The sequence below is a fragment of the Psammomys obesus genome, unplaced genomic scaffold (assembly GCF_907164565.1).
Source record: "Psammomys obesus unplaced genomic scaffold, mPsaObe1.curated_primary_1811, whole genome shotgun sequence".
NCBI lineage: Eukaryota > Metazoa > Chordata > Mammalia > Rodentia > Muridae > Psammomys > Psammomys obesus.
This window is the reverse complement of record NW_026596091.1, coordinates 1,848,551-1,869,851: the sequence shown is the minus strand read 5'-3', so window position 1 is coordinate 1,869,851 and position 21,301 is coordinate 1,848,551. Positions and strand designations below refer to the sequence as shown.

At 40.9% G+C, this 21,301-nt stretch overlaps 2 protein-coding genes across 4 annotated transcripts in view; both read left to right on the top strand.

Moving 5' to 3' along the window:
- The window catches only part of Tcp11l2 (t-complex 11 like 2), a 38,847-nt gene extending 34,446 nt beyond the window's left edge, over positions 1–4,401 (top strand). The window contains exon 10 of the mRNA XM_055627978.1: positions 3,462–4,401. Coding sequence (XP_055483953.1) covers positions 3,462–3,706 — 245 coding nt within the window. The 3' untranslated portion in view covers positions 3,707–4,401. The remainder of the gene's footprint in view (positions 1–3,461) is intronic.
- A 6,297-nt stretch (positions 4,402–10,698) lies between these two features.
- Positions 10,699–21,301, top strand: part of Polr3b (RNA polymerase III subunit B) — a 109,260-nt gene continuing 98,657 nt past the window's right edge. For 2 of the 3 annotated variants that reach the window (XM_055627876.1, XM_055627875.1), the window contains exons 1-4: positions 10,699–10,867; positions 17,474–17,506; positions 17,699–17,755; positions 17,839–17,903. In XM_055627876.1, the coding sequence (XP_055483851.1) occupies positions 10,796–10,867; positions 17,474–17,506; positions 17,699–17,755; positions 17,839–17,903 (227 nt within the window). In that variant the 5' untranslated portion in view covers positions 10,699–10,795. Of the gene's footprint in view, positions 10,868–17,473; positions 17,507–17,698; positions 17,756–17,838; positions 17,904–21,301 lie in introns of those variants that run through there. The other variant, XM_055627877.1, reaches the window with a different exon arrangement.

Here is a 21,301-nt window from a genome sequence, read left to right as displayed (position 1 = left end):
TCTCTGTTAGCTAAACAGTGACCCAGCATGGAGTCCCGTTGGCTTTGGTGGCCTAGCTGTGGGTCAGGTTCTGCCCTTGAATTGGTCATGGTGATTAGAGGCAAAAGAACTGAATCTTGAAATGTACACTCATGTCCTGGACAGTCTGCTGAACCAGAGTATCAGTGAGAGTAGGGCGGACATGGCTCCCTTACCCCAAATCAGGGTGTTGTTAACCCTTAAAGAGGACAAAAGCAGGTCTTTGTAAAATGTGCTCAGTTACTGCAGACTGAAAAATAAAGTCTTGAAGGAGGGAAGAATATGGGATTAGAATGTACTAACATTCTGGGATTAAGCTGTAAGCTTACCAAATACAGTGCTGTTGCTGCAATAGTGTGGGCACATCTTATTATGGGCTGAGCGGCCCTGCAATGGTCTTTTTATCCCTGGGAACATAGGATACTAGCAGTTCGGGCTAGGATACAGGATACAGGCTACTTAGGTGGGCCAAAGCCTCACCTTGATACCCAAAAGGATCAGTGCCAGTGTGCAGCATGGTCAGTGGCAATAGAGGCTGCTACCAAGGGGAGACAGGTAGTTGACAATGATAATTGGCACAGCCGCTTGTTAGAGCCCTTATGTTTATGCCCCATATGCTGACCTGTCTTTGCCCTCTTTGCCTCTAGAGGAGTTGTAATCTGAGAGGTGTGCTCCTGAAGAAAGAGATCCCTGCTTCTGGCTTCCCGATACTATATAGACTCATGAGCACAGGGGTGTGTCTTCTGTTTCTATACCTAGCGCTGAGTCTGTAGGTGGCATTTAATATCTGCTGTAGAGTACCCATGGTGAAATAACAGGGCAGACTTGGTATTCTTACCTGCTTCCCTGCCTTGGGGCTCCTATTCCTAACTGTTGTGCTTTGAGCAGAGCGGAAGTCTTAAGTTGTCTGAACTCACAGTGTACCTGTGCCCTGGATATCAAATGGAAAGGAAGGAGGAAAGGCAGGAAATGCCTGTTAAAATCTGGTAAAGCAGTTTTTGTTTCCCAGCTCTCTCAAGGGCAGCTTTGCCTCCTCTGCACGTGGCAAGGATTTTTGAAATCTTATTCAAAGTATTATTTCCTTAGCTACTTGAGTAACTGTCTTGAGTGTCTCTTTTTTTACTCTGGAAGCCAAGGACAGGTCTTTGGAAGGGACTTCATTTGGCTGCTTCAGAATGAACAAATGCTTTGTAGTATTGGCCTAAAAAGTTGTCTTGTCCAAACAGGAGACAGAACCACCTATAGAAATAACCATTTTGGAAGGATTTTACTTTTAGGCTTTCTTGTGATAAAGTATTTGAATTGTATATGTGATGAAGTTAGGTCTACAAGAGGCAGCCAGCCCAACAGGAAAGGTCACTGGGTTTTTGCATGATGAGAAACTGGTATAAATTAAGCCCTTAGACCTTTGCATATAGGAAAGGCTCTCCCTGTGCATGGCACCCATTCTCTGCCACCTTGTGTTTTCAGTTGATGTGAGTACACTTGCCAAGGGCATTCCACTTCTTACCACAACTGTTTGAAAAGATAATTATAATGGAAATTTTCTTTCAAACCAAAACGTTTCCATATATATGTACATAAAAGTAAAAATTATCTGTGGATCATGTATTGTCTGTGCATGCCTATAGCCATTTACATTCTTGAGAGGTGATTTTTTTTTTCAATAGCCTGATACATGAATCATTTCTCCTGTTGTTGAAATACACAGATGAGAATTATATTGTCTATGCTTGCCTTTTCCCGGCTCCATTCTCAGGCTTCCATTGTTTTTGGTTTGGTATTTATCAACTTTTTTCATTCTGTTCTCATTTTATTTCAGTCAGGATTTTTGTGCCATGGATCAGGCCAGGAATATAAAGAGACATAGTCTCTTACCCCCTTCCCAGCTCACCCTTAAGATAGGAGAAACACATTTCCCGCCGAGAGTGATCTGGTATGTGAGCATGTGGCAGATGGTCAGAGAAGTTACTTTAGAATAGGCACTGGAGATCTGGACAGGTGGAATGGGATGGGGCAGGAGTTAAGAAGGGGAAATATTCTGTCTGAGACATGGACTTTAGAAACTTGAACATTCTGAGGTCACTTCTGGCTAAAGTGTACTTTGTGGGGAAAGGTTGAAAATAAGGGTCTTGTTAATATCCAAAGCCAGGCACATTGACATATGTCTGTAAATCCCACAACTTGAGATGTGGAGGCAAGAAGAGGTATAGTTCAGCCATATATGTTTGAGGTCACCCCAGGCTTCATGACTTTTTCTCTAAGGGAGAAAGAAAGTTTCATTTAATGTCACAGCTGCCTGTGCTCAGTGGACTGTGTTATTAGTAAACATTCTTATTGATGAGGGTTTTGTTTCCAAAGCCAGGGAGAGTCCTTGAAGCTGTATGTGTTGAAGGAAGCCTGGTTGGCACTACTAGTTGTCTGCTGAGGCTGTAGCCAAATCTGTGCATGCATTTGTTTGTATACAGTAGTCACAAAGTCAGATGCAGTGAGGCAGCTAGGGGAGGCACTGTAGCAGCCTTTTCTCACTGCCTCCTGCAGAGAAGCTAGATACTTAATTACCAAACCTGGGTGCTTTGGAGAGTACTGCTTTTAACCAGAACAGAGTCACAGGCAGGCCCTTCAGCTATCTCTGCATAAACGAGATGTGTGGCCAGATTTCCTCAGTTAAACTTCTATGTGTGCTGGGTTTCTAGATTGTTTGCTTGTACAACCAAAAATTTGGATTTCAGTGTGAAATCCCTGATCTTAAATTGCCATTATAAAAACAAAACAAAAAAACCCCAAAGACACATGATGTTGGCTAAATTTGGCAGTGCCAGCTTCAGTAATGATTGTGGAGGATGTTGGGCATAGACTTTTATAAAAGAATTATACCTCACAAAAGCACTGTTTTTTTTTTTCTAATCAACTATCTCTGTTTATAAATGTTACTCCCAAACTCTATAGCCTGAGTTTCTTTTATTTAGTAGGGCAGCTAAGTCGTTCTTTGCCTTGTTAAACTCCTTTGTTTCTGTGGCTAGCTGTGGCTTAGGTTGGTAGCCCTGTTGGCTAGACTCATATCCGGAGCTTTGGGAGGTTGCTCATCTAGAGGCTCTCTCTACGGAGCTTCAGAGAGCATGGTTTCTTTGTCTTTGGTCTCATTCTCCAGCAGTTTCAGCCTTATTCACATGGTTGACGGTAGCAAAGTGGGTGTCAGTCATGCATCTTAACGTTCAGACATGCTGTCGGCAACCTGGCATTTCTATAACATTGTACATTATTAGCAAAAACAGGTCACAAAGCCAGTTCAGATTTGACAGATAAAGAAATGCTCTCTCTTTTTAATGGGAAGAACTGTAATGCCACTTGAGTAGAGGCAGGTAAACGGGAACCTTACTGCTTATCATTAAAGACTGTGTGCTTCAGTAATGGAACAGTAAAGATACCACTTTTTCCTTTAGATAAACGGATCCAGTTGTATATGAAAAGCCTGCTCTGTCTTCCAAGTGCTCAGAAGAGCTTGCCTCCCATGCCAGGCGGCCTCGATGTCATTCAGCAGGAACTGGAAGTGCTTGGCTGCCAGTACGCAAACATCGTGAATCTCAACAAACAGGTGTATGGACCATTTTATGCAAATATATTCCGAAAGCTGCTCTTCCAGGATGAAGCCATGGGGAAGATAGATGCTTCACTTCCAACTAGCTAAAAAGAAGCTGGCACTGGAGAAGCACTGGAAAAGAGATGAAGATCAGCAGTTGGTACACGGCCCACTTCCACCAATGGCGTTATTATAGATGTGGCACAGTCTCAGTGCTGTCTCTCTACAGATTTAGTGTTAGACTAAATCTGTGTACTCTGCTGATGTTAGCATCACAGAAGGGCCACATATCCCATAGACTCTTTTGTGTATCATTTCCAAGTTTAAAGAAGATAGTTTTAATGAAGAAAAGTAATTTTTCATGAATTATATTTCCTACATGATACTGGTGTTTTCTTAAACATTTATATTGAAGTTTGGTTTTTGGTTTTCTGAGACAGCATTTTTCTGTGTAATGGCCCTGGCTGTCCTGGAGTATATTGAGCGTTTTTATGTGGCTTGCTCATTCAACCTGAAAGGGGTTGTTTTTGTTTTCATACTTGATTATTCTGCAGTTGCCTGCAGGAATACACATGCGCAAACATTTAAAAATACACTGAAAATGAAGGGCATTCTGCTTCATTTTTTGTTAAGTGGCAAAGTAAATTTGTGTCTTGAGTCTGGGTTTGGCCAAGTATATTCATTAGGATTTTTAAACCATAGCTCTTGGCATGTTTATTTAGTTTTTACTTAAGTGTTTACTTCTACTTTTGACACTTTCCTAACATGGTTGTTTTGTAATAAAACTATTAAACAGCTGACAAGGTAATCTTTTAATTCTTTTACTGCTAAAACATACGTTGCTCGCACTAACTGCACCTTAAAATGTTAAAAAAATTTTCAATATAACTAGTGCCTCTGTTTTCTAATCTCTCAGGTGTCTCAGAGATATTTAATATTGGGTATTTGTTTTCTTGCTCTATCTATCTATCTATCTATCTATCTATCTATCTATCTATCTATCTATCTGTTTATCTATTTATTTTTGAGGCAGGGTCCCACTCTGTGGCCCTGGATGGCCTGCAGTTTATTTACCTGACTGGCCTTGGAATCTCAGAAGTCTGACTACCTCTACTTCTTGAATGCTGAGATTAAAGATGCCATGGGCCTTCTTTATTAGTTACTCTAAGATGATTTTGTGCTGCTTCTCAGAGCCTTACAGACATGGTGTCATTTGTGTTCATTTGGTTAACAAGCACCTGTGGAGCATTCACTGTGTATCAAGAAGATGGTACTCAGCACTACAGTTGCTGAAACTGAACCATAAAGAATAGCATGGCCCCACATTAGAAGGATGTGAACATTCTTGAGATGATGTGTACTTTTATATATATAGTGAAGACATGAAGGGAGGACTATTTAAGAAAATTAAAGAAGAGGAGTAGTTGGAAGTGGGGAGGAGAAAGTAGTGGGGGCATGAATCTGATCAAAATATATACATGGATGAAAATGTTATAAGGAGCCAGACATGGTGGTATAATCTGCATAGTACCAACATTTAGAAGGCTGAGGCAGAAGGATCTCAAATCAAGACTAGCCTTAGCTACAGAGACCCTTAAGAAGAAATCATAGTGAAACCTATTATTTAGTTTCATATATGTTTAAAACCCTCAATGGAGGAATGGATGCAGAAATTGTGGTATATTTACACAGTGGAATATTACTCAGCAATTAAAAACAAGGAAATCATTAAATTTGCAGGCAAATAGTAGGAGCTAGAAAAGATCATCCTGAGTTAGGTGTCCCAGAAGCAGAAAGACACACATGGTATATACTCACTTAACATTGTATATTAGAAATATAATATAGGATAAACATACTAAAATCTGTACACCTAAAGAAGCTAAGCAAGAAGAAGGACCCTGGGTAAGATGCTCAATCCTCATTCAGAAAGGCAAATGGGATGGACATCAGAAGAGGGAGAAAACAGGGAACAGGACAGGAGCCTACCACAGATGCTGAGACTCATGGCCAAACTTTGGGCAGTATGCAGGGAATCTTATGAAAGAAGGGGAGAAGAAAGACTTGGAGGGGACAGGAGCTCCACAAGAAGAGCAACAGACCCCTGGGCACAGGGGCCTTTTCTGAGATTGATACTCCAACCAAGGACCATGCATGATGATAACCTAGAACCCCTGCACAGATGTAGCCCATGGCAGCTCAGTGTCCAAGTGGGTGCCCTAGTAAGGGGAACAGGGGCTGTCTTTTTGATCACCTTCTCCTCAGGGGTGGGGGCAGCCTTACCAGGCCTCAGAGGAAGACAATGAAGACAGTCCTGATGAGTCCTGATAAGCTAGGGTCTGAGAGAAGGGGAAGAGGACCTCCCCTATCAGTGGACTGGGAGAGGGGTATGGGAAGAGAAGAGGGAGGAAGGATGGGATTTGGAGGGGACAAGGGAGGTGGCTTCAGTTGGGATTCAAAATGAATAAATTGTAATTAATAAAAATAAATAAATTAAAAATATATATGTTTAAACAAAACAGTTCCATTCTCTGTGTAGTCCTGGCTGTCCTAGAACTACTATAGACCAGGTTGGCCTCTAACTGAAACCACCCACCTACCTCTGCCTCCTAAGTACTGAAATTAAAGGCACGTGCCACCACTGCTCAGCTAAATAACAAAAAAATTTTAACACTCCAATAAAAAGTTACAAAAAATTAGTAAGGGCCATAAAATATATTTGATTTGTGCTGGTAATGATTACTGAACTCTCTCATGGGAGGATAATTCTTGGGTTAAAACCTGAAGGACATAACAGGAATGGGCCAAGAACCATCAGGGTTGGGAGTAAAGAGCAAACTCTGTGCAGTGAGTACAGTGGTGAGGAGAAACAACGAATCCAGAGAACAGCAGACAGCAGATAAGAATGGAGAGATGAAAGCAAAACAAAGGTAAAAAGTTTCTTGGGTACCATACGCAAGGATTTTTTGTTTTTGTTTTTCCTGAAAGGGATGAAAATAATCACTAAATGTTTGCAACAGAAGGTCACAAACAAACTTAAGTGTTGGGAAGGTTGCTCTCAGAAGTTCTTGTTGGTGATATCATAGTCTTGTGTATGGTGTGTGCATACACACGTGCTCACAGGAACACCTGGTATAAGCAATAAAACCTGAAATCGGTGGTGAAGCAATTAATAGGATTCATACTGAGTACCACACAGAATCAGTCTTGGAAAATAGATGGGAACTAAAGCAGTCTTTGTTGCAAAGCATCCAGCCACACTGACGAGTTCCAAACTCTCCTTGCCGCTTTGCCTCACTGAAGTAAAATTTGAAGTCCCAGATACCAACATTCACCTGAGTGAGTTTAGATAAGTACTCAGCCCCTAAGTGATAGGGATGAAACAAGGGAATCATTGCTTCCTCTTCCTGGTCCCCGCTAAAGTCATGCTATTGTTCAAACATTCTCTACTTGCTGTCCAGAAAAAAATAAAATGGGACTGAGATCACAAAATCAGAATTTGAATCCACCCCAGCAATTCCATAGCTATATGAGTTCAAGTCATCTTTAAATCGTCCTGAACCAGTTACCTTCTCTGCATTTCTACCAATCTACTTACCCACCTCACAGGATGAGGTTCAAATAAAATGTGTTTGAATTGTGTGCCACCACCACCATAATGCAGCCAGCATACATTACTAGTAACTATAATTTATGAGTCCTAAATCTCCTTCAAGCTCCAAGGGTTTTTAGTGTTTTGAGAAATGATGGCCAAGTGTTTAACTATATAAGAAGAGAATTTGTCATATTTCATCAGAACCATGGTTCATTAGGCCTAATATTGTCATTGGCAGAAAAACTCAAGGGCAAAGAGAATGCTGTAATAGTTATCTTTGATATCAACTTCAAAGTCTGGTGACAAAACACAACATGCTGTTGATTCATTTAGCAATCACTGAGTTTATCCTGTGAGTTTTAATCTTTCAAAAAAAAAACTTTAATGATAAGCTTTCTCCAAAGCTGTCTCCTTTGCTAGTTTTGTAATGAAGCCTTATTTTCATTACTAAACTTACAATGGGAGCCTCTTTAATATTTCAAGGGACAGGAACAGAGGGACTTAAGTGTATGTCCCTATGAAGAAAGAGTATCTGGGACTGTCTCAGCAGCCACTCTTTCAGGCTTGATGGAACAGCTGGCCACAGTTTTTGTCTTTCAGAGAATGATAAAAAAATAATCACTAGGTACTCAGTATTTGGCAGGGGCTGCCCTGAGCATTTTATATAAGTTCTGTAACTGCACAGCACATTGTAGGGCAGACTCTTTATTATTTCCATGTATGTCCTATGTCCTATGACATAGATGGAAATGGAGGTAATTGGAGATTCTTCAATTGCTCAGTCTTGCTCAAAACATAGACTGCTCTCAGTATGTAGCAACTTGTATATTCAGGCTCATCCCCACTTGTGAAATGGCAGGTTTTGAGGAATATCTCTGTGCCTTTCCAGCCTTAACATTCTTTCCTCCAGAGGTGTTTCTGGCCTCCTCCAGTTCTTTGTAAATGTATCCATGAACAGAAAGAGCACTGGAGATATTTTCTTCTGGTTGGCATCTACTGAGAGGATATACTCTAGTGCATTCTGCTAAAGCATCAGAAAACAGATCTGAGTTCTTCAACGTGACACAAAGGCTGTGACCTGCCCAGTTCTGCTGGCTTTCTAGTGCTGCCAAGCAGACTTGTCCTTGGCAAGCCCCAAATGAGCACATCATTCAATTGCCGGAACGGAAACTCTTAATGTTCAGTAGCTGTTCGCTCTGTTTGCCGCCCCATGCTCTTGGTGTGGTGTCTTGCTTCAAAGGTCTAGCCTCCTAGTTTCAGAAGAAGTCATGGGTTTGACCTGGGGTACAGGTGTAATGCAAAAAGGATTACAAGGGATTGTGTTCTAATAGCCAACATCATGACTGTCAACCAACTTAGAAACTTTAAAAAAAATCAGGGTGACAACAGGAATATAATGTTAAATTTATCATTACCTATTGCAGTTTATTTTCAAATTATGCATTCAACACAAATTTATCAAGGAACAAACAGTGCATTACAACCTAGAATGCTTGTTCTTGTTCTGGTTGTCACAGCCTGAATCACTAGACAAGTACTGAGGTTATGGTATTAGGTTACAACTGCAGAGAGCTTGACAAGAGATGCAGTTACAGCTCGAGCCTGCCAATCAGAAAGCTGAGATTTTTAGCTCAGCAGTGGTGGCACACGCCTTTAATCCCAGGCCTTGGAAGGTGGAGGCAGGTGGATCTCTGAAATGAAGGCCAGACTGGTCTACAGAGTGAGTTCCAGGATAGCCAGTACTACACAGCAAAACCCTGTCTCAAAAAAACAAAAGCAAGCTGAGATTTTTATCTGTCCCAGTGTCTGTGAGCTAGGCCACAGTAGGAGAACCTTCTTCATTATGGAATCAAATAGAACTTTGGAGAAGATAGTTGACACACCTGAGTCAAGCTTGACATTATCTGACATCTAGACAGCACTCTCCTAATCCTTTCCAGACTCCACTCTAACTAGGTGTGCTCTCTGTTAAGTAATTTACAGGAATCATTCAATTACGTCTCTCTGAATAACCTGGAAGGATCTGAGGGCAGGTGCTGATCACTTTTATTTTTAAATGACTTCTCTTACAAAGGAGTGTGGAGACCAGAGCTCAGAGGACACCTTTCTAGAGTTGCTTCCGTCTCCAATATGGATCCTGAGAACTGAACTCAGCTTGTCAAGCTTTGTGGCAGGTGCTTTAACCTACTGAGCCATCTTGCTGGCCTGTATTTTTCTTTCTTTCTTTCTTCACCTAATTTCAGAAGCCTATAAGCCCAACATTTAGAAGATACAAGCACCGAAATTTAAGTAACTCACTCAGTAAGTAGAATACCTTGTGGCCAGGTTAAAAAAATCAGAAGGCTTAAACTAAAACATTTTAAGAACTTCTTTATAATGGTTTCAACTATTGAACAGTGTTAGCAGCATTTGCTTACTCATAAGCTACTATCTATCTCCACAACTTTTGTATTTTCCCAAAGTAAAACTATCTATTAAACTACTGTTGGCATCTTTCAACTTTTCCTTCCATGGGATTTTTCTTCCCATTGGATTTACATAAACTCATTTTCAAATTTCAGGGGCAAATCTCTTTGTCTTCTCCCAACTCTTTGTGTGTTTACTATTTATGAAGATTTTCAGCAGTGCATTCTGAAATTAAAAAAAAAATAATGGAATAATAAAACTTTAAAATTCTTTTAGCAAATTTTGCGCTTTATCTGTTGCTGTCCTTGAAAGCCTTCATCAGGTCAATGTTGTTAATACATTCTCTTTGCTTTGGAACAGGGTCCTTGTAGCCCACGCTGGTGTAAACTTGCTACGTAGTGAAGGATGTCCTTGAGTTTCTGATACTCCCTTCTCCACCTTCTAAACGCTGGGATTATAGGTGCCTGCCACTATATGAGGTTTATGTGCCACCCTTGGTCCATTTGTTGTAGTGGGAACCAAACCCATGGCTTTGATGCAAACTAGTAAGCAAGCTACGACCTTACATCTTCTTATATTTGTTAACACATCGAAATGGTTAATCTATAAGGCGTTAGATGTATTTTTTCCCCAAACCGTTAATTAGCTATTCTAATGTCATTTGTTGGGTGTTCTCTACCCATTTAAATGTCTTTCCACACTAAAGTTTTGTGAGGTAATTTGCTCCAAGACAGTTTAAGTATCCAGAGTTTAAGTATCACTACTTTGTTATAATTTACTCCCACTAGAGCATTTCTCCTCACCCTATTATGGTCATCCCGATGGCAGTTCATTCGCAGGTACCATCAATTATTTAACCAACCACTTATTATTAGAGGCAGTAAATATTTCTTGTTCTTTTGTATTACGCAATGTACATACACAGTTTTAGACTAAGTTAAATGAATTCTCTGCCTCAGAGGTTTCTGTTATGGCCACTACACCAGGGGGTGCACTTTCCCACATCCGGCTAGATCACTTCCGGGCTCCGCCGCAGGTTAGGCCCGGACTAGGCGGAACCTATTTGAAGCGCCTCCAGTAAACAAGCGCAGGAGGGACACTCTATGGCAGCACACCGCTCTTCGCTTGCTGTAGGCTTGGAGCAGCAGGGGCGGATGTGAACAGGCTGTCGACTTCTTCCTTTTACCGGGAGCGGAATGGACGTGCTAGCTGAGGAGTTTGGGAGCCTGACCCCGGAGCAGCTAGCTGCGCCGATCCCGACTGTGGAGGTAAGCCCCGTGACCTCGGAGCGGAAGAGGCTAGAGGCAACCGGAGAGTCGTTGCCGGGAGAGCTTTACGGGGAAGAGGGCGGAGCCTTATGCTTCTGCGCATGCTCAGGACTTCTCTGCACGTGCTCAGAGTTCCGCGCGTGCGCATCTTTTGTGTTAGTAGCGGTACTAGCAGGGTTCTTAGCAGCGTTTCAGGTTTCAAGTGCAGCGAATGGCTGTCGCGGGAAGCCTTTCTAGCGCACTGATAAGAATTGGCCCTCGTATTCTTTCCTGGGGAATCAGTGCCTTTTTGGTGCCTTACCTGGAAGGACATTGGTGAGCGTTTAGGCAGTGTTCATGAAATTACATAGCTGGCTTTGGTGCTAAAAGTAAACTTGAAACCCACGCTGGTCATCGTATTCATTTTAGCCCAGAGCTTTTTTGGGATGCAGAGTTAGTTTAAGTACCTTGAATACCACTCTCCCCCCCCCCCCCTGTAATATTTAATCTTGTATAGCATTCTTCAGATTCTCAAAAGTTAAGGTATAATTTCCGTATGGCGAACTGCTTGGTCAGGTGCAGTTATTGACATGATTTTGTTTTCTTAGAGTACATATATTTTCTCTAAGCCTCAAAATCTTTGGCATGGAATGGGAAGATCTCGGGTTGAAGATGCTCAGGGGAGAAATTTGGGCAGGACGGACTATACATGACCCTCAGCAATATTTCAGAGGAACTGAAATAAATCTAGTAATACCGGGGAAGAGATGACAGTAAAGAAGAAAGGTAAAGAAAAGGGTCTCGCCTCTGAAATGTATTAACTATCACAATGCGTTAGACCTTCTCCGTGTAGTCGTACAGCACCGTTGAAGAGTTTAAACGGTTCTGGCATGCCCGGTGACTGTTCTCAGGGGTGGCTAAGAAACAGTGCTGGTGGCCGCTCATCCAGAGGACACAGGTTTGACTCCTGCTCACACACTGAAACAGGGTGTGGGGACACACAACTTTCTGTTTGTTTTTTTAGTTTTTCTAAACAGTTTCATTGAGTAACAGAGCCCTGATTGTCCTGGACTCCCTTTGTAGCCCAGGTTAGCCGCGAACTTACAGAGATCTGCCTCCCGAGTGCTGGGATCAAAGGCCCCGCACCCGGCCTGGGCACACACAACTATAATTACAGCATTTGCAATGTGTAGGTAGGAGGATCACAACCTCATTGTCCCAGAGGGAGTTTCAAAATTCTCTTAGGCAAAAGACACGTATTTGTTTTTGTGTTTAGTTTATATCACAGTATTTCACTACTCCTAATCTACAGGACCTGCTCTCATCCATGTCCGACCTGCAGTCCATGCCAATTAGGGTAGTTACGAATGTGGTCCAATACAAAATTGTAAACCTACTCAAAATATTATGAGTTGTTTTTACTTTTTGAAAGTTATTTTTTTTTTGGTGTGGTTCTCAAGTGTGAATTTTGTAGATCACTGTGTTGTATTACAGTATTAATGTAAGAAACCACCTTAATGTCTCTCATCATCATCCTTAACTGCTGCATCAGTTGGGACTCTCAACATCTCCGACATGGACCACTACAGTACTTTCTAGTCTTTCTGTTTGTGTTCCCCACCCCGACTCAGCATTTGTGGCAGCCTAGTCCAGCTACCATGTATAATCTACCCCTGTGCATACTTTTATCACAGCACCTACTAAATCATTTCATTTGCTCACATCTCCCCTATTAATCCAAAGGCTTCTGAAGTCAGGAGGCATGTCTGTTTGTTTACTTGCTTCTCTTAAGTTGGTAGGACACTACCTAGTAGCTTCTCAATAAGATCAGTAAGTATTTGCTCACCTTATCAATCAATAATAACTGGCCCCAGTGCTTGAATAACATCTCCTACCATGCTATAATAGAAAGGAAGAATACTAGAAATGATTAATTCAAATATAACAATGCTCCTGTCTAGAAAGTTGTAAAGGAAATACAACTTAAAGTTAAATAGTGACTATTAGCTCCTGACATTTTTTCATTTAACTCAGCATATTAGAATATTACTCTAATAAGTACTAGCCACCTTAATCTGCATTAGTTCAAGAGTGAATTTGTAGTTTACTTCACAAAAGTAACAAAAATAGTCAGTATAAATAAATGCAATGTTACTTTTTGAGTCTCCAGTGTCATTTTAGACACTTCTTTGGCAAATGCAGTAACGCTATTCATTATGTTCATTTATTAAGGAAAAAAAAATGCTAAGACTTGAGGACCCTGCCTCAGAGAATAAGACTGGGATAAAGGACTAGCAGTATTAGAAACACACAAGGGACTATGGCAGATACTGTGGTGGGAAAGGCTTTTGAAACCTGAAAGCCTATTCACAGTGACACACTTCCTCCAGCAAGGCCACACCTCCTAATCCTTCTAATCTTTTCACACAGTTCCACTCCCTGGTGGCTAAGCATTCAAATATGTGAGCCTATGGGCCCATTCTTATACAAACCACACACCCTAAGTGCAATGGGCAGTATATTCCTAAACTTAAAACTATTTCATGGAATTTTAATGTTTACAATTCTATTACCAAATCTTATGCTATCTCTCTGTTGCCATGCTTGAAATCCTTCACCAAGTTAATGTTATTAATGCATTCTCTCTTTTCTCTTTGTGGAGACAGGATTTCATTCCAGGTTAGATTTGAACTTGTGTAGCCAAGGCTGATCCTGAACTGATTTTGTTTCTACCTCCTAATTGCTAGGGTTATAGGCTTGAGCCACCATACCTGGGCTAAAGGTTTGAATAATTTAAGAAGAAACCCAATAGAGAAGGAGTATACATCCAGGAATTGGGGTCCTTAAATCAGAGAGAGGGTTTTCCGGTTTTCTAGAGTAGATTAGAAAGTATGTATTTATGGCAGACTGTGAGCTTTTCAGCAAGGACTGTGTGCTCCTCCTGCCTTTAAAGTAGTGTTAGGGGCCAAAAATCACTGAAGAAAGATCCTAGACTTAGGTAGTATGCAAAAGCAAAGAGTGTTTATTCTGCAGAAGTTACTAGCCTGCTGGGATCACCATTAAGACAAAATGGCCACCCAGAAGTGAGTACATAGGCTCTTTTTATAGACAGTTAGGGGCGTTGTGTGGTAATTCTTAAACTAATTTGTCAGGAATGACATAGAGTATGAGGGGATTCAGGATTGGCTGATTGTTTAGAGATTTTCCCTAGTTACTGGGCACTTTGTTGACTCATTGATGTTTGGCTTTTATGCATGCATTGACCTTTAATTTGGTTGGTTAGGGCCAGCTGCGCTTTACTTTGGGAACAGCAAGGCCATGTATTCATGTATTCATACATGTATATATAACTTTTGGTCAACTTGACCTGTAAATTGATTGGTTATCCTCAGGTTGTGGCTTTTTCAGGAATTCTTTGTTTGAACTCTGATAAACAGAAAGTCAGGCCTAGTCAGACAAAGTAAAGAAAAGAAGCCTGTCATGGCATCAGATTAGCTAAATAGATAGACACTAAATCTGCCCCAGCTTATTCAAATATCAGCCAGGCCCAATGAGAATAGATCAGGGTCATCTAGGATGGTACGCCAGTAGACTCCAGACCCCTCAGCTCTGTGACCTCAATTTGGATTGGCTAGTGTCCATGGATGCTACCTTACTCTGGTTAGAATTGGCTGGCTCCTTGAAATTAAGTCCTCTCAATAGGAGGAATTTCATTGGGCACAGAGGGGAAATTGAAAAGCTACTTAGTATGTAGGGATGCTGTAATAAAGTACCACAACTTGATAGTGTAAAAACCAGATGTTTCATTTCTCACATTCTAAAGGCTGGAAGTCCAGAATCAGGTTCACAGAAGAGCCTGGAAAAAATTTCAGAGCATACCTCTTCCTTCCTATCTGCTGGTTTCCAGACAGTCTCTGATATATCCTTGGCATACAGAGGTTTCATTTCTCACATTCTTCATCTTTACAAGACAGTGTCTCTGAATATGTTCATTCAAATTCTCCTTTGTTATATGGGCACCTGCCATGTTGAATTAGAGTTCATGTATGGACGTCTTTTGAACTGGTCTATATCTTCTACAGTCCTGTAAGTCAGGTCACATAGAAGCCAGCATAAGAATTTAATTCAACCTGTAGTTTTTGTCTTTCTACTCTTTTTTTCTGTTTAACCATATAAATATTGCATGATTTCGCAAAGATATTGAATACTGATTGCTTTGATTTTGATAATTGCAGATGCCCAAACAACTGTTAACCAATGTATGCTCTAGAACACTTTCTTCACACCAAAAAGTTATCTTAAAACCTTTTCAGCACTTCCCTCCCTAAAGCTCCCCCCCCCCCCAACTCTATTATCAGAGACCAGCTGGCCTGTTTTCTGTGCCTCCCCACATCTTCATTTCTAGACATTGGAAATTCATTCATATTCATTCTCTCTCACTCTCTCTGTTTTTGAGACAGGATATCAGCGTGTAGCCTTGGCTGTCATGGAACTCACCATGTAGACCAGGCTGGCCTCCAACTCACAGAGATCTGCCTGCCTCTGCCTCCCAAGTGCTGGGATTAAAGACATACACTACCACACTCAGGTTTTGTTCTCATTTTGTGTGGCTTTTTTCCACTGCTCCTGGGGCATTATCACTGTCCTTTGGCCTTAAGAAGTGCTCACTAATTTAAACCCCAGGACACTTTGTTTTTAAGTTCCAGACATCTGCCCATTTGACATCTCCACCTGAATGTCTTAGTGGGCATCTCAGACTAAACATGCACCAACCAAACTTCCAGCCCTGCAACTCCTGAACCTGCTGCTCCTGCACCTGGCCCCATCCACTCATGTCTGTTAGTGTTGGCTCTGTACCTTTGGCTCCTCAGAGCAGAAACCCTGGAGTTAATTTTAGCTTCACTTTTTCTCAGGGGAGCCATCCAGTCTGTTGTAAAATCTTACTGGCTTTGCTCAAGATTATGTCTGCTAGCTAAACAACTTCTCACTCCCTACCTGTACTGTCACCAGCCTGGGCTACTGCAATTAGCTAAGAATTGTACTGCTTCCAGCCTTGCTCATTTCTGCCCAGCGTTCAGAGTGGTCCAGATAAGATTTGCAAAGCTATCATGCCACCATTCAACTCAGAACTGGCCAGTGCACTCAGGTCCCTCAGGCTAAAACCAGTTTTTATGTGCTACAAAGCCCGGGGTTGTCCATAAGCCTTTCTTTAGGAACCGAGTATTCTGACTTTAGACTTAGCTGTAGCCGTTTGTCAGGAGTCCTCTTGGCAGATGTTGTGAGTGAGAAGAGGCTGCCATGGTATGTAGTAGTCTGAAAGGCAAGTCAGCAAACTCAAGAGGCGTGGCAGTTAGGAGTTCTTCAGTGGAGGCGTAAACGCCCATGTGTGCTGACCCCCTGAAGCCTTGCAGTAGATGGAGGCTTTTTCCGGTTCTGAAAGAACTCCGATTCTCCCACCAGACGCAGACTCTTCTCTTTTCTTTTTTTTTATTACTATTTTTATTTTTATTAATTACAGTTTATTCACTTTGTATCCCCCTGTACCTCCCTCCTTTCTCTCCTCCTAATTCCACCCTCCTTTCGTCTTTCCCACCCGTGCCCCTCCCCAAGTCCACTGATAAGAGAGATCCTCCTCCCCTTCCCTCTGATCCTAGTCTATCAGGTCTCATCGGGAGTGGCTGCATTGTCTTCTTCTGTGGCCTGGTAAGGCTGCTCCCCTCTCAGGGGGAGATGATCAAAGAGCAGGCCAGTCAGTTCCTGTCAGAGACAGTCCCTTTTCCCATTACTATGGAACCCACTTGGACACCGAACTGCCATGGGCTACCTGTGTGCAGAGAGGTTCCAGGCCATCTCCATGAGTCCTTGGTGAGAGTATCAGTCTCAGAAAAGACCCCTGTGCCCAGACTTTGTGGATCTGTTGCTGTCCTTGTGGAATTCCTGTCCTCTCCAGTTCTTCCTATCTCCCACTTCTTTCATAAGATTCCCTGCACTCTGCCCAAAGTTTGACTATGAGTCTCAGCATCTGCCTTGACACCCTGCAGGGTAGAGCCTTTCAGAGGCCCTCTGTGGTAGGCTCCTGTCCTGTTCCCTGTTTTCTCCCTCCTCCGATGTCCATCCTCTTTGCCTTTCTGAATGAGAATTGAGCATCTTAGCCAGAGTCCTCCTTCCTGATTAGCTTCCTTAGGTATACAGATTTTAGTATCTTTATCCTATATAATATGTCTAATATCCACTTATGAGTGAGTATATACCCTGTGTGTCTTTCTGCTTCTGGGATACCTCACTCAGGATGATCTTTTCCAGTTCCCACCATTTACCTGCAAATTTCATGATTTCCTTGTTTTCAAACTACATGCCTCACTTAGGATGTGCCATGAGAATAAATGTGAAAAGTATTTGGGATCTTGTCAAGAAGAGGTTTTATTATATTTAGGGAAAACCGTGACATATGTGTATGTGTTTATATGCATGTACATATACATAAATAATTTACAGTAGCAGTTCTATTTTAAAAATTTCCCATTTTGGTTTACTTCTTTCTGGACACCGATAAACTTGGTACACCAAAATAATTGTGTTTTGGGGTCACTGGCACATAGTCTCATGTTCTTATTGTTTGGTCCACAGGAAAAATGGCGGCTGCTTCCAGCATTTTTAAAGGTAATGACCTGATGTTTAATAATAATAGGTTATTTTTCACATGATAAGTCATTAGATGGTCCCTTTTATTTTTTTCTATCTAAATACATTTATTAATCTTCTCCTCATTTGTATTTGAGGAACATTGATGGTTACCTATGGCCAGAGTGACTCCTATAACCTGTTGTCATCCTTTTTTCTTTCTCTGTTTAGGTGAAAGGCCTTGTGAAACAGCACATAGACTCCTTTAACTATTTCATTAATGTAGAGGTAAGCATCCAGGATTAAAACTAGACATAAATGGAGGACCAGTTGGCAGGAAAAGTTCTGTTCCTAATTTTGCACTCTTGCAGATAAAGAAGATAATGAAAGCCAATGAAAAGGTTACAAGTGATGCTGACCCCATGTGGTACTTAAAGTAAGAACCCAACTACTCTTAAATGATATTATGATTGATTTTTAAATACTAAGTAAATAAATGTATTCACCGTCAAATTTCTTGTAAAACCATTATTTTACCTTTTTAGTAAACTAGTTGTAAAGTGCTATTTAACTTAATAATTGTAAATCATTGTATGTTTTAATTGAGAAGTTAGTAAAACTTGTTTTACTTCTTCTAAGTAAGCCTTTTTTTAATGAATTTTAGATATAGAAAAATTGTTCTTAAAAAAGGTGTTCAGCATTGTTTGCACAGCATATGTTACTGCATTGTAGATAACCAGAGCATGATTATCAGAACCGGAAAGTTACACTGATGGAGTATGGCCAGTTGAATATACACCTGATTTGATGTTTTTCCCATTGTGTCCTGTTTCTTGTGCCAGAATTAGCCCCTGGCCCATGTTAGGATGTCTTACTATTGTTAATTCCACCGAACAAGAGTAAAGACCATTACCCAAATTCTTTAATCAATATATGCAAGCTTTATTTTTTGTCAGAGGGCTGTCTCCTCAAATTGGGATTTGAGAATATAGCATCAGACATAGGAGACAATGGCATTTATAAAGCACCAAAAAACTGCAAGACTGGGAGGTTTTCAAGAGTTGGAGGATTTGGCTGGACATTTCAAAATTATTTGGCAGAACATCTTATCAGGGTAGAGGCTAGAGTATAGGTTTTGGAACATGTCAAATACAAAAGCTAAATCATGACCCAAGTTTTACAGAAAAACAGGAATAAACTTATTTGACCTTGTAATAAGATGGCTTCAAATCTTAAGATGGTCTATCATTATACATATGTGTGTCTGTGGGTATGTACAGCTGAGCACAATTGTCCTTGGAGACCAGAAGAAGGCATCAGATCTCCTGGAACTACCTGATGTGGTTGGTGCTGGAAGCCAACTTTAAGTCCCTTTCAAGATTGGTGGTGCCTGCTCTTAAACTGCGGATTCATCGTTCCAGTGCTAAGGCTGTCTTGGTTTCTTCATCTCCTGAATCTGATAGTCCTCAGTATTGCCTGGTGTTTCAGGGCCATGATACTTTTAAATAGTCTGATCAGGTTTTACAGGGGGACCTTAAGTCTGAGTGTCTGGATACTTGCTCACGATTAGATTAAGATTCACATTTTTAGGAAGAACACCTCAGCAATGTTTTCTGCCATTTTTACTGATTCATATCAGAGGGTACAAATGTCAGTATCTTTTATTGCTGGTAATTTTAACGCTGTTTACTTGGTTAACGTAATATCTGTTTTTCAGAATTATTCATCGTAAAGATAAGATTTTTTCTTTTTTATAATAAGTATGGGAGATCCTTTAGATAATGCAAATACTGATATTCTTATCACTAATTTTATTTAATTAATAAAAAACTGCTCTGCCTGGAATTGAACCCAAAACTTTGTATTGCAGGAGGAGTGTTTTACATTAAGCTATATGTACAGCCCCGTGGTTTCAGGGATCACTAGTGATTCTTATTCATGGTAGTTGCTGTGGTAGGGTAGTTGAAAGTCTCTCTTCCATCACCCCTTTTGTTTGTAACATTTCTGTGCTCTCGTTGTACCTTTTTATATATTGTTTTATGTCAGTCGAGGCTCGTGGATTTTTTTTTTTCTGTTGTTTGTAATCCGGTATCATTATTCTTTTGCTCAGATTATCCTAGCTTTGCCACCATGCCCTTTCAAAATGTGCCCTTATGATATTTCAATTATTTTTTTACTTTCTGGAGCCACAGGATATAATTTCTATATATCTTTTCCATTCCCATCTGGGAATCAACCATTTCTAGAAGGTGCTTTAGTCTCTTTTATTAGAGCGAAGTACTTCTATATCAACATAAGGACACTAAAGGCTTAGCAGACAGCACTAGCAAATACATGTATAAGTACTAGCACATTCATGCACACATCTCTGTTTCTATCATATCTGTTTTTATATTAGAGACTTTAGACTAATGCTTTTGATTCTTAGTCAACAGTACCAACTCATTGGACTGTCTTCCTTTCCTTATTTTAATCCTGACAGTGAGAAATTTGGCTCTTTTTACCTAAAATTAAATTTTTAAAATTTCAACCATAGGGTATATAGAGAGTAACCGCAGGATTACTGATACATCTGCAAGAATAATCTTTACTAAATAGAGCACAATTGTACACCATCGTTTTTGTCTTCAGCCATATAGGATACAATCAAGCTGCTACATCAAAATCTTTTCATTAGCATTAGACCAGTGTCAAACAGTATTGTCAAAAGTTGTTGCTTCCCTCCCAGTTCTTTTGTTTGTTTGGTTTTTTTTTTTTGGGGGGGGGTCTGTATATAGCCATGGCTGTCCTAGGACTTGCTCTATATATCAGGCTAGCCTTGAACTCAAAGATGTGCTGGCCTCTGCCTCCTGAGTTCTGGTATTGAAGGCATGTGCCACCACTGCCTGGCTCTTCCCTGTTCTTTTCACCCAGTTTCCAATTACTTCTGGTATTTAAGAACATTATTAATCTTCCATTATCCTCCCTTCTATGTATACCAGTGAGCATATATTTTTCCTTCCTAAGTCCTCCCTTTTGTTTAATACACCAAAAGCCTGAGTGTTGGCAAAGCACAGGCAATGCCCTTCACCTTGTTTTTTTTCATTAGTCATCTTTTTATGAAACCATAGCACTAATATTTTTCTAATAAAACTTGCAGTATCTTTTAAAGATACTTAGGAGGCCACAGGGATAGCCGTGTGGATAAAGTGGTGAGTTTGGACTTCAGGCCTTCCTGTAAAAGCTGGGTATCTCGAAGTATGTATACATCTAACCACAGCAGTGGGGTTAGATTGCAAGGAACAATTTGATTGATTTCTTTAAAAATGTGGAAACAAACTGGTCATTTGCACTAGGTTGATGAGAAAAAAATCACTCCTAGGATTTTTGTTCCATCTTTGGACTTCAGGACCTGTTATGAAGACAGGCAGATTCCCAGAGCTTAAATGTAGCCAGCTCAGTTGGTGAATTTCATGTTCAGTGAGAAACTACCCTGTCTCAAAAAATAAGAGAAGGCTCAGCAGTTATGAGCACTGGCTACTCTTGCAGAGGACCTGGGTTCAGTTTCCAGCACCCACATTGTGGCTGACAGCCCTTTGTAACTCCAGTTCCAGTGCTCTCTCCTGGCTTCTGCAGGTATCATGTGTGCACAGTGTATTTACATGCAGGCAAAACACTCAAACACATCAAATAAAAATAATTCTTTAAAAATACATAAGATCGGAAGAAGTAGAGGAAGAAGCTCAGTGTTAACATCTGGTCTTCAGCTGGACCTGTGCAGCTGGACGTACGTTACATACATTACATAACACACACACACACACACACACACACACACACACACACACACACACA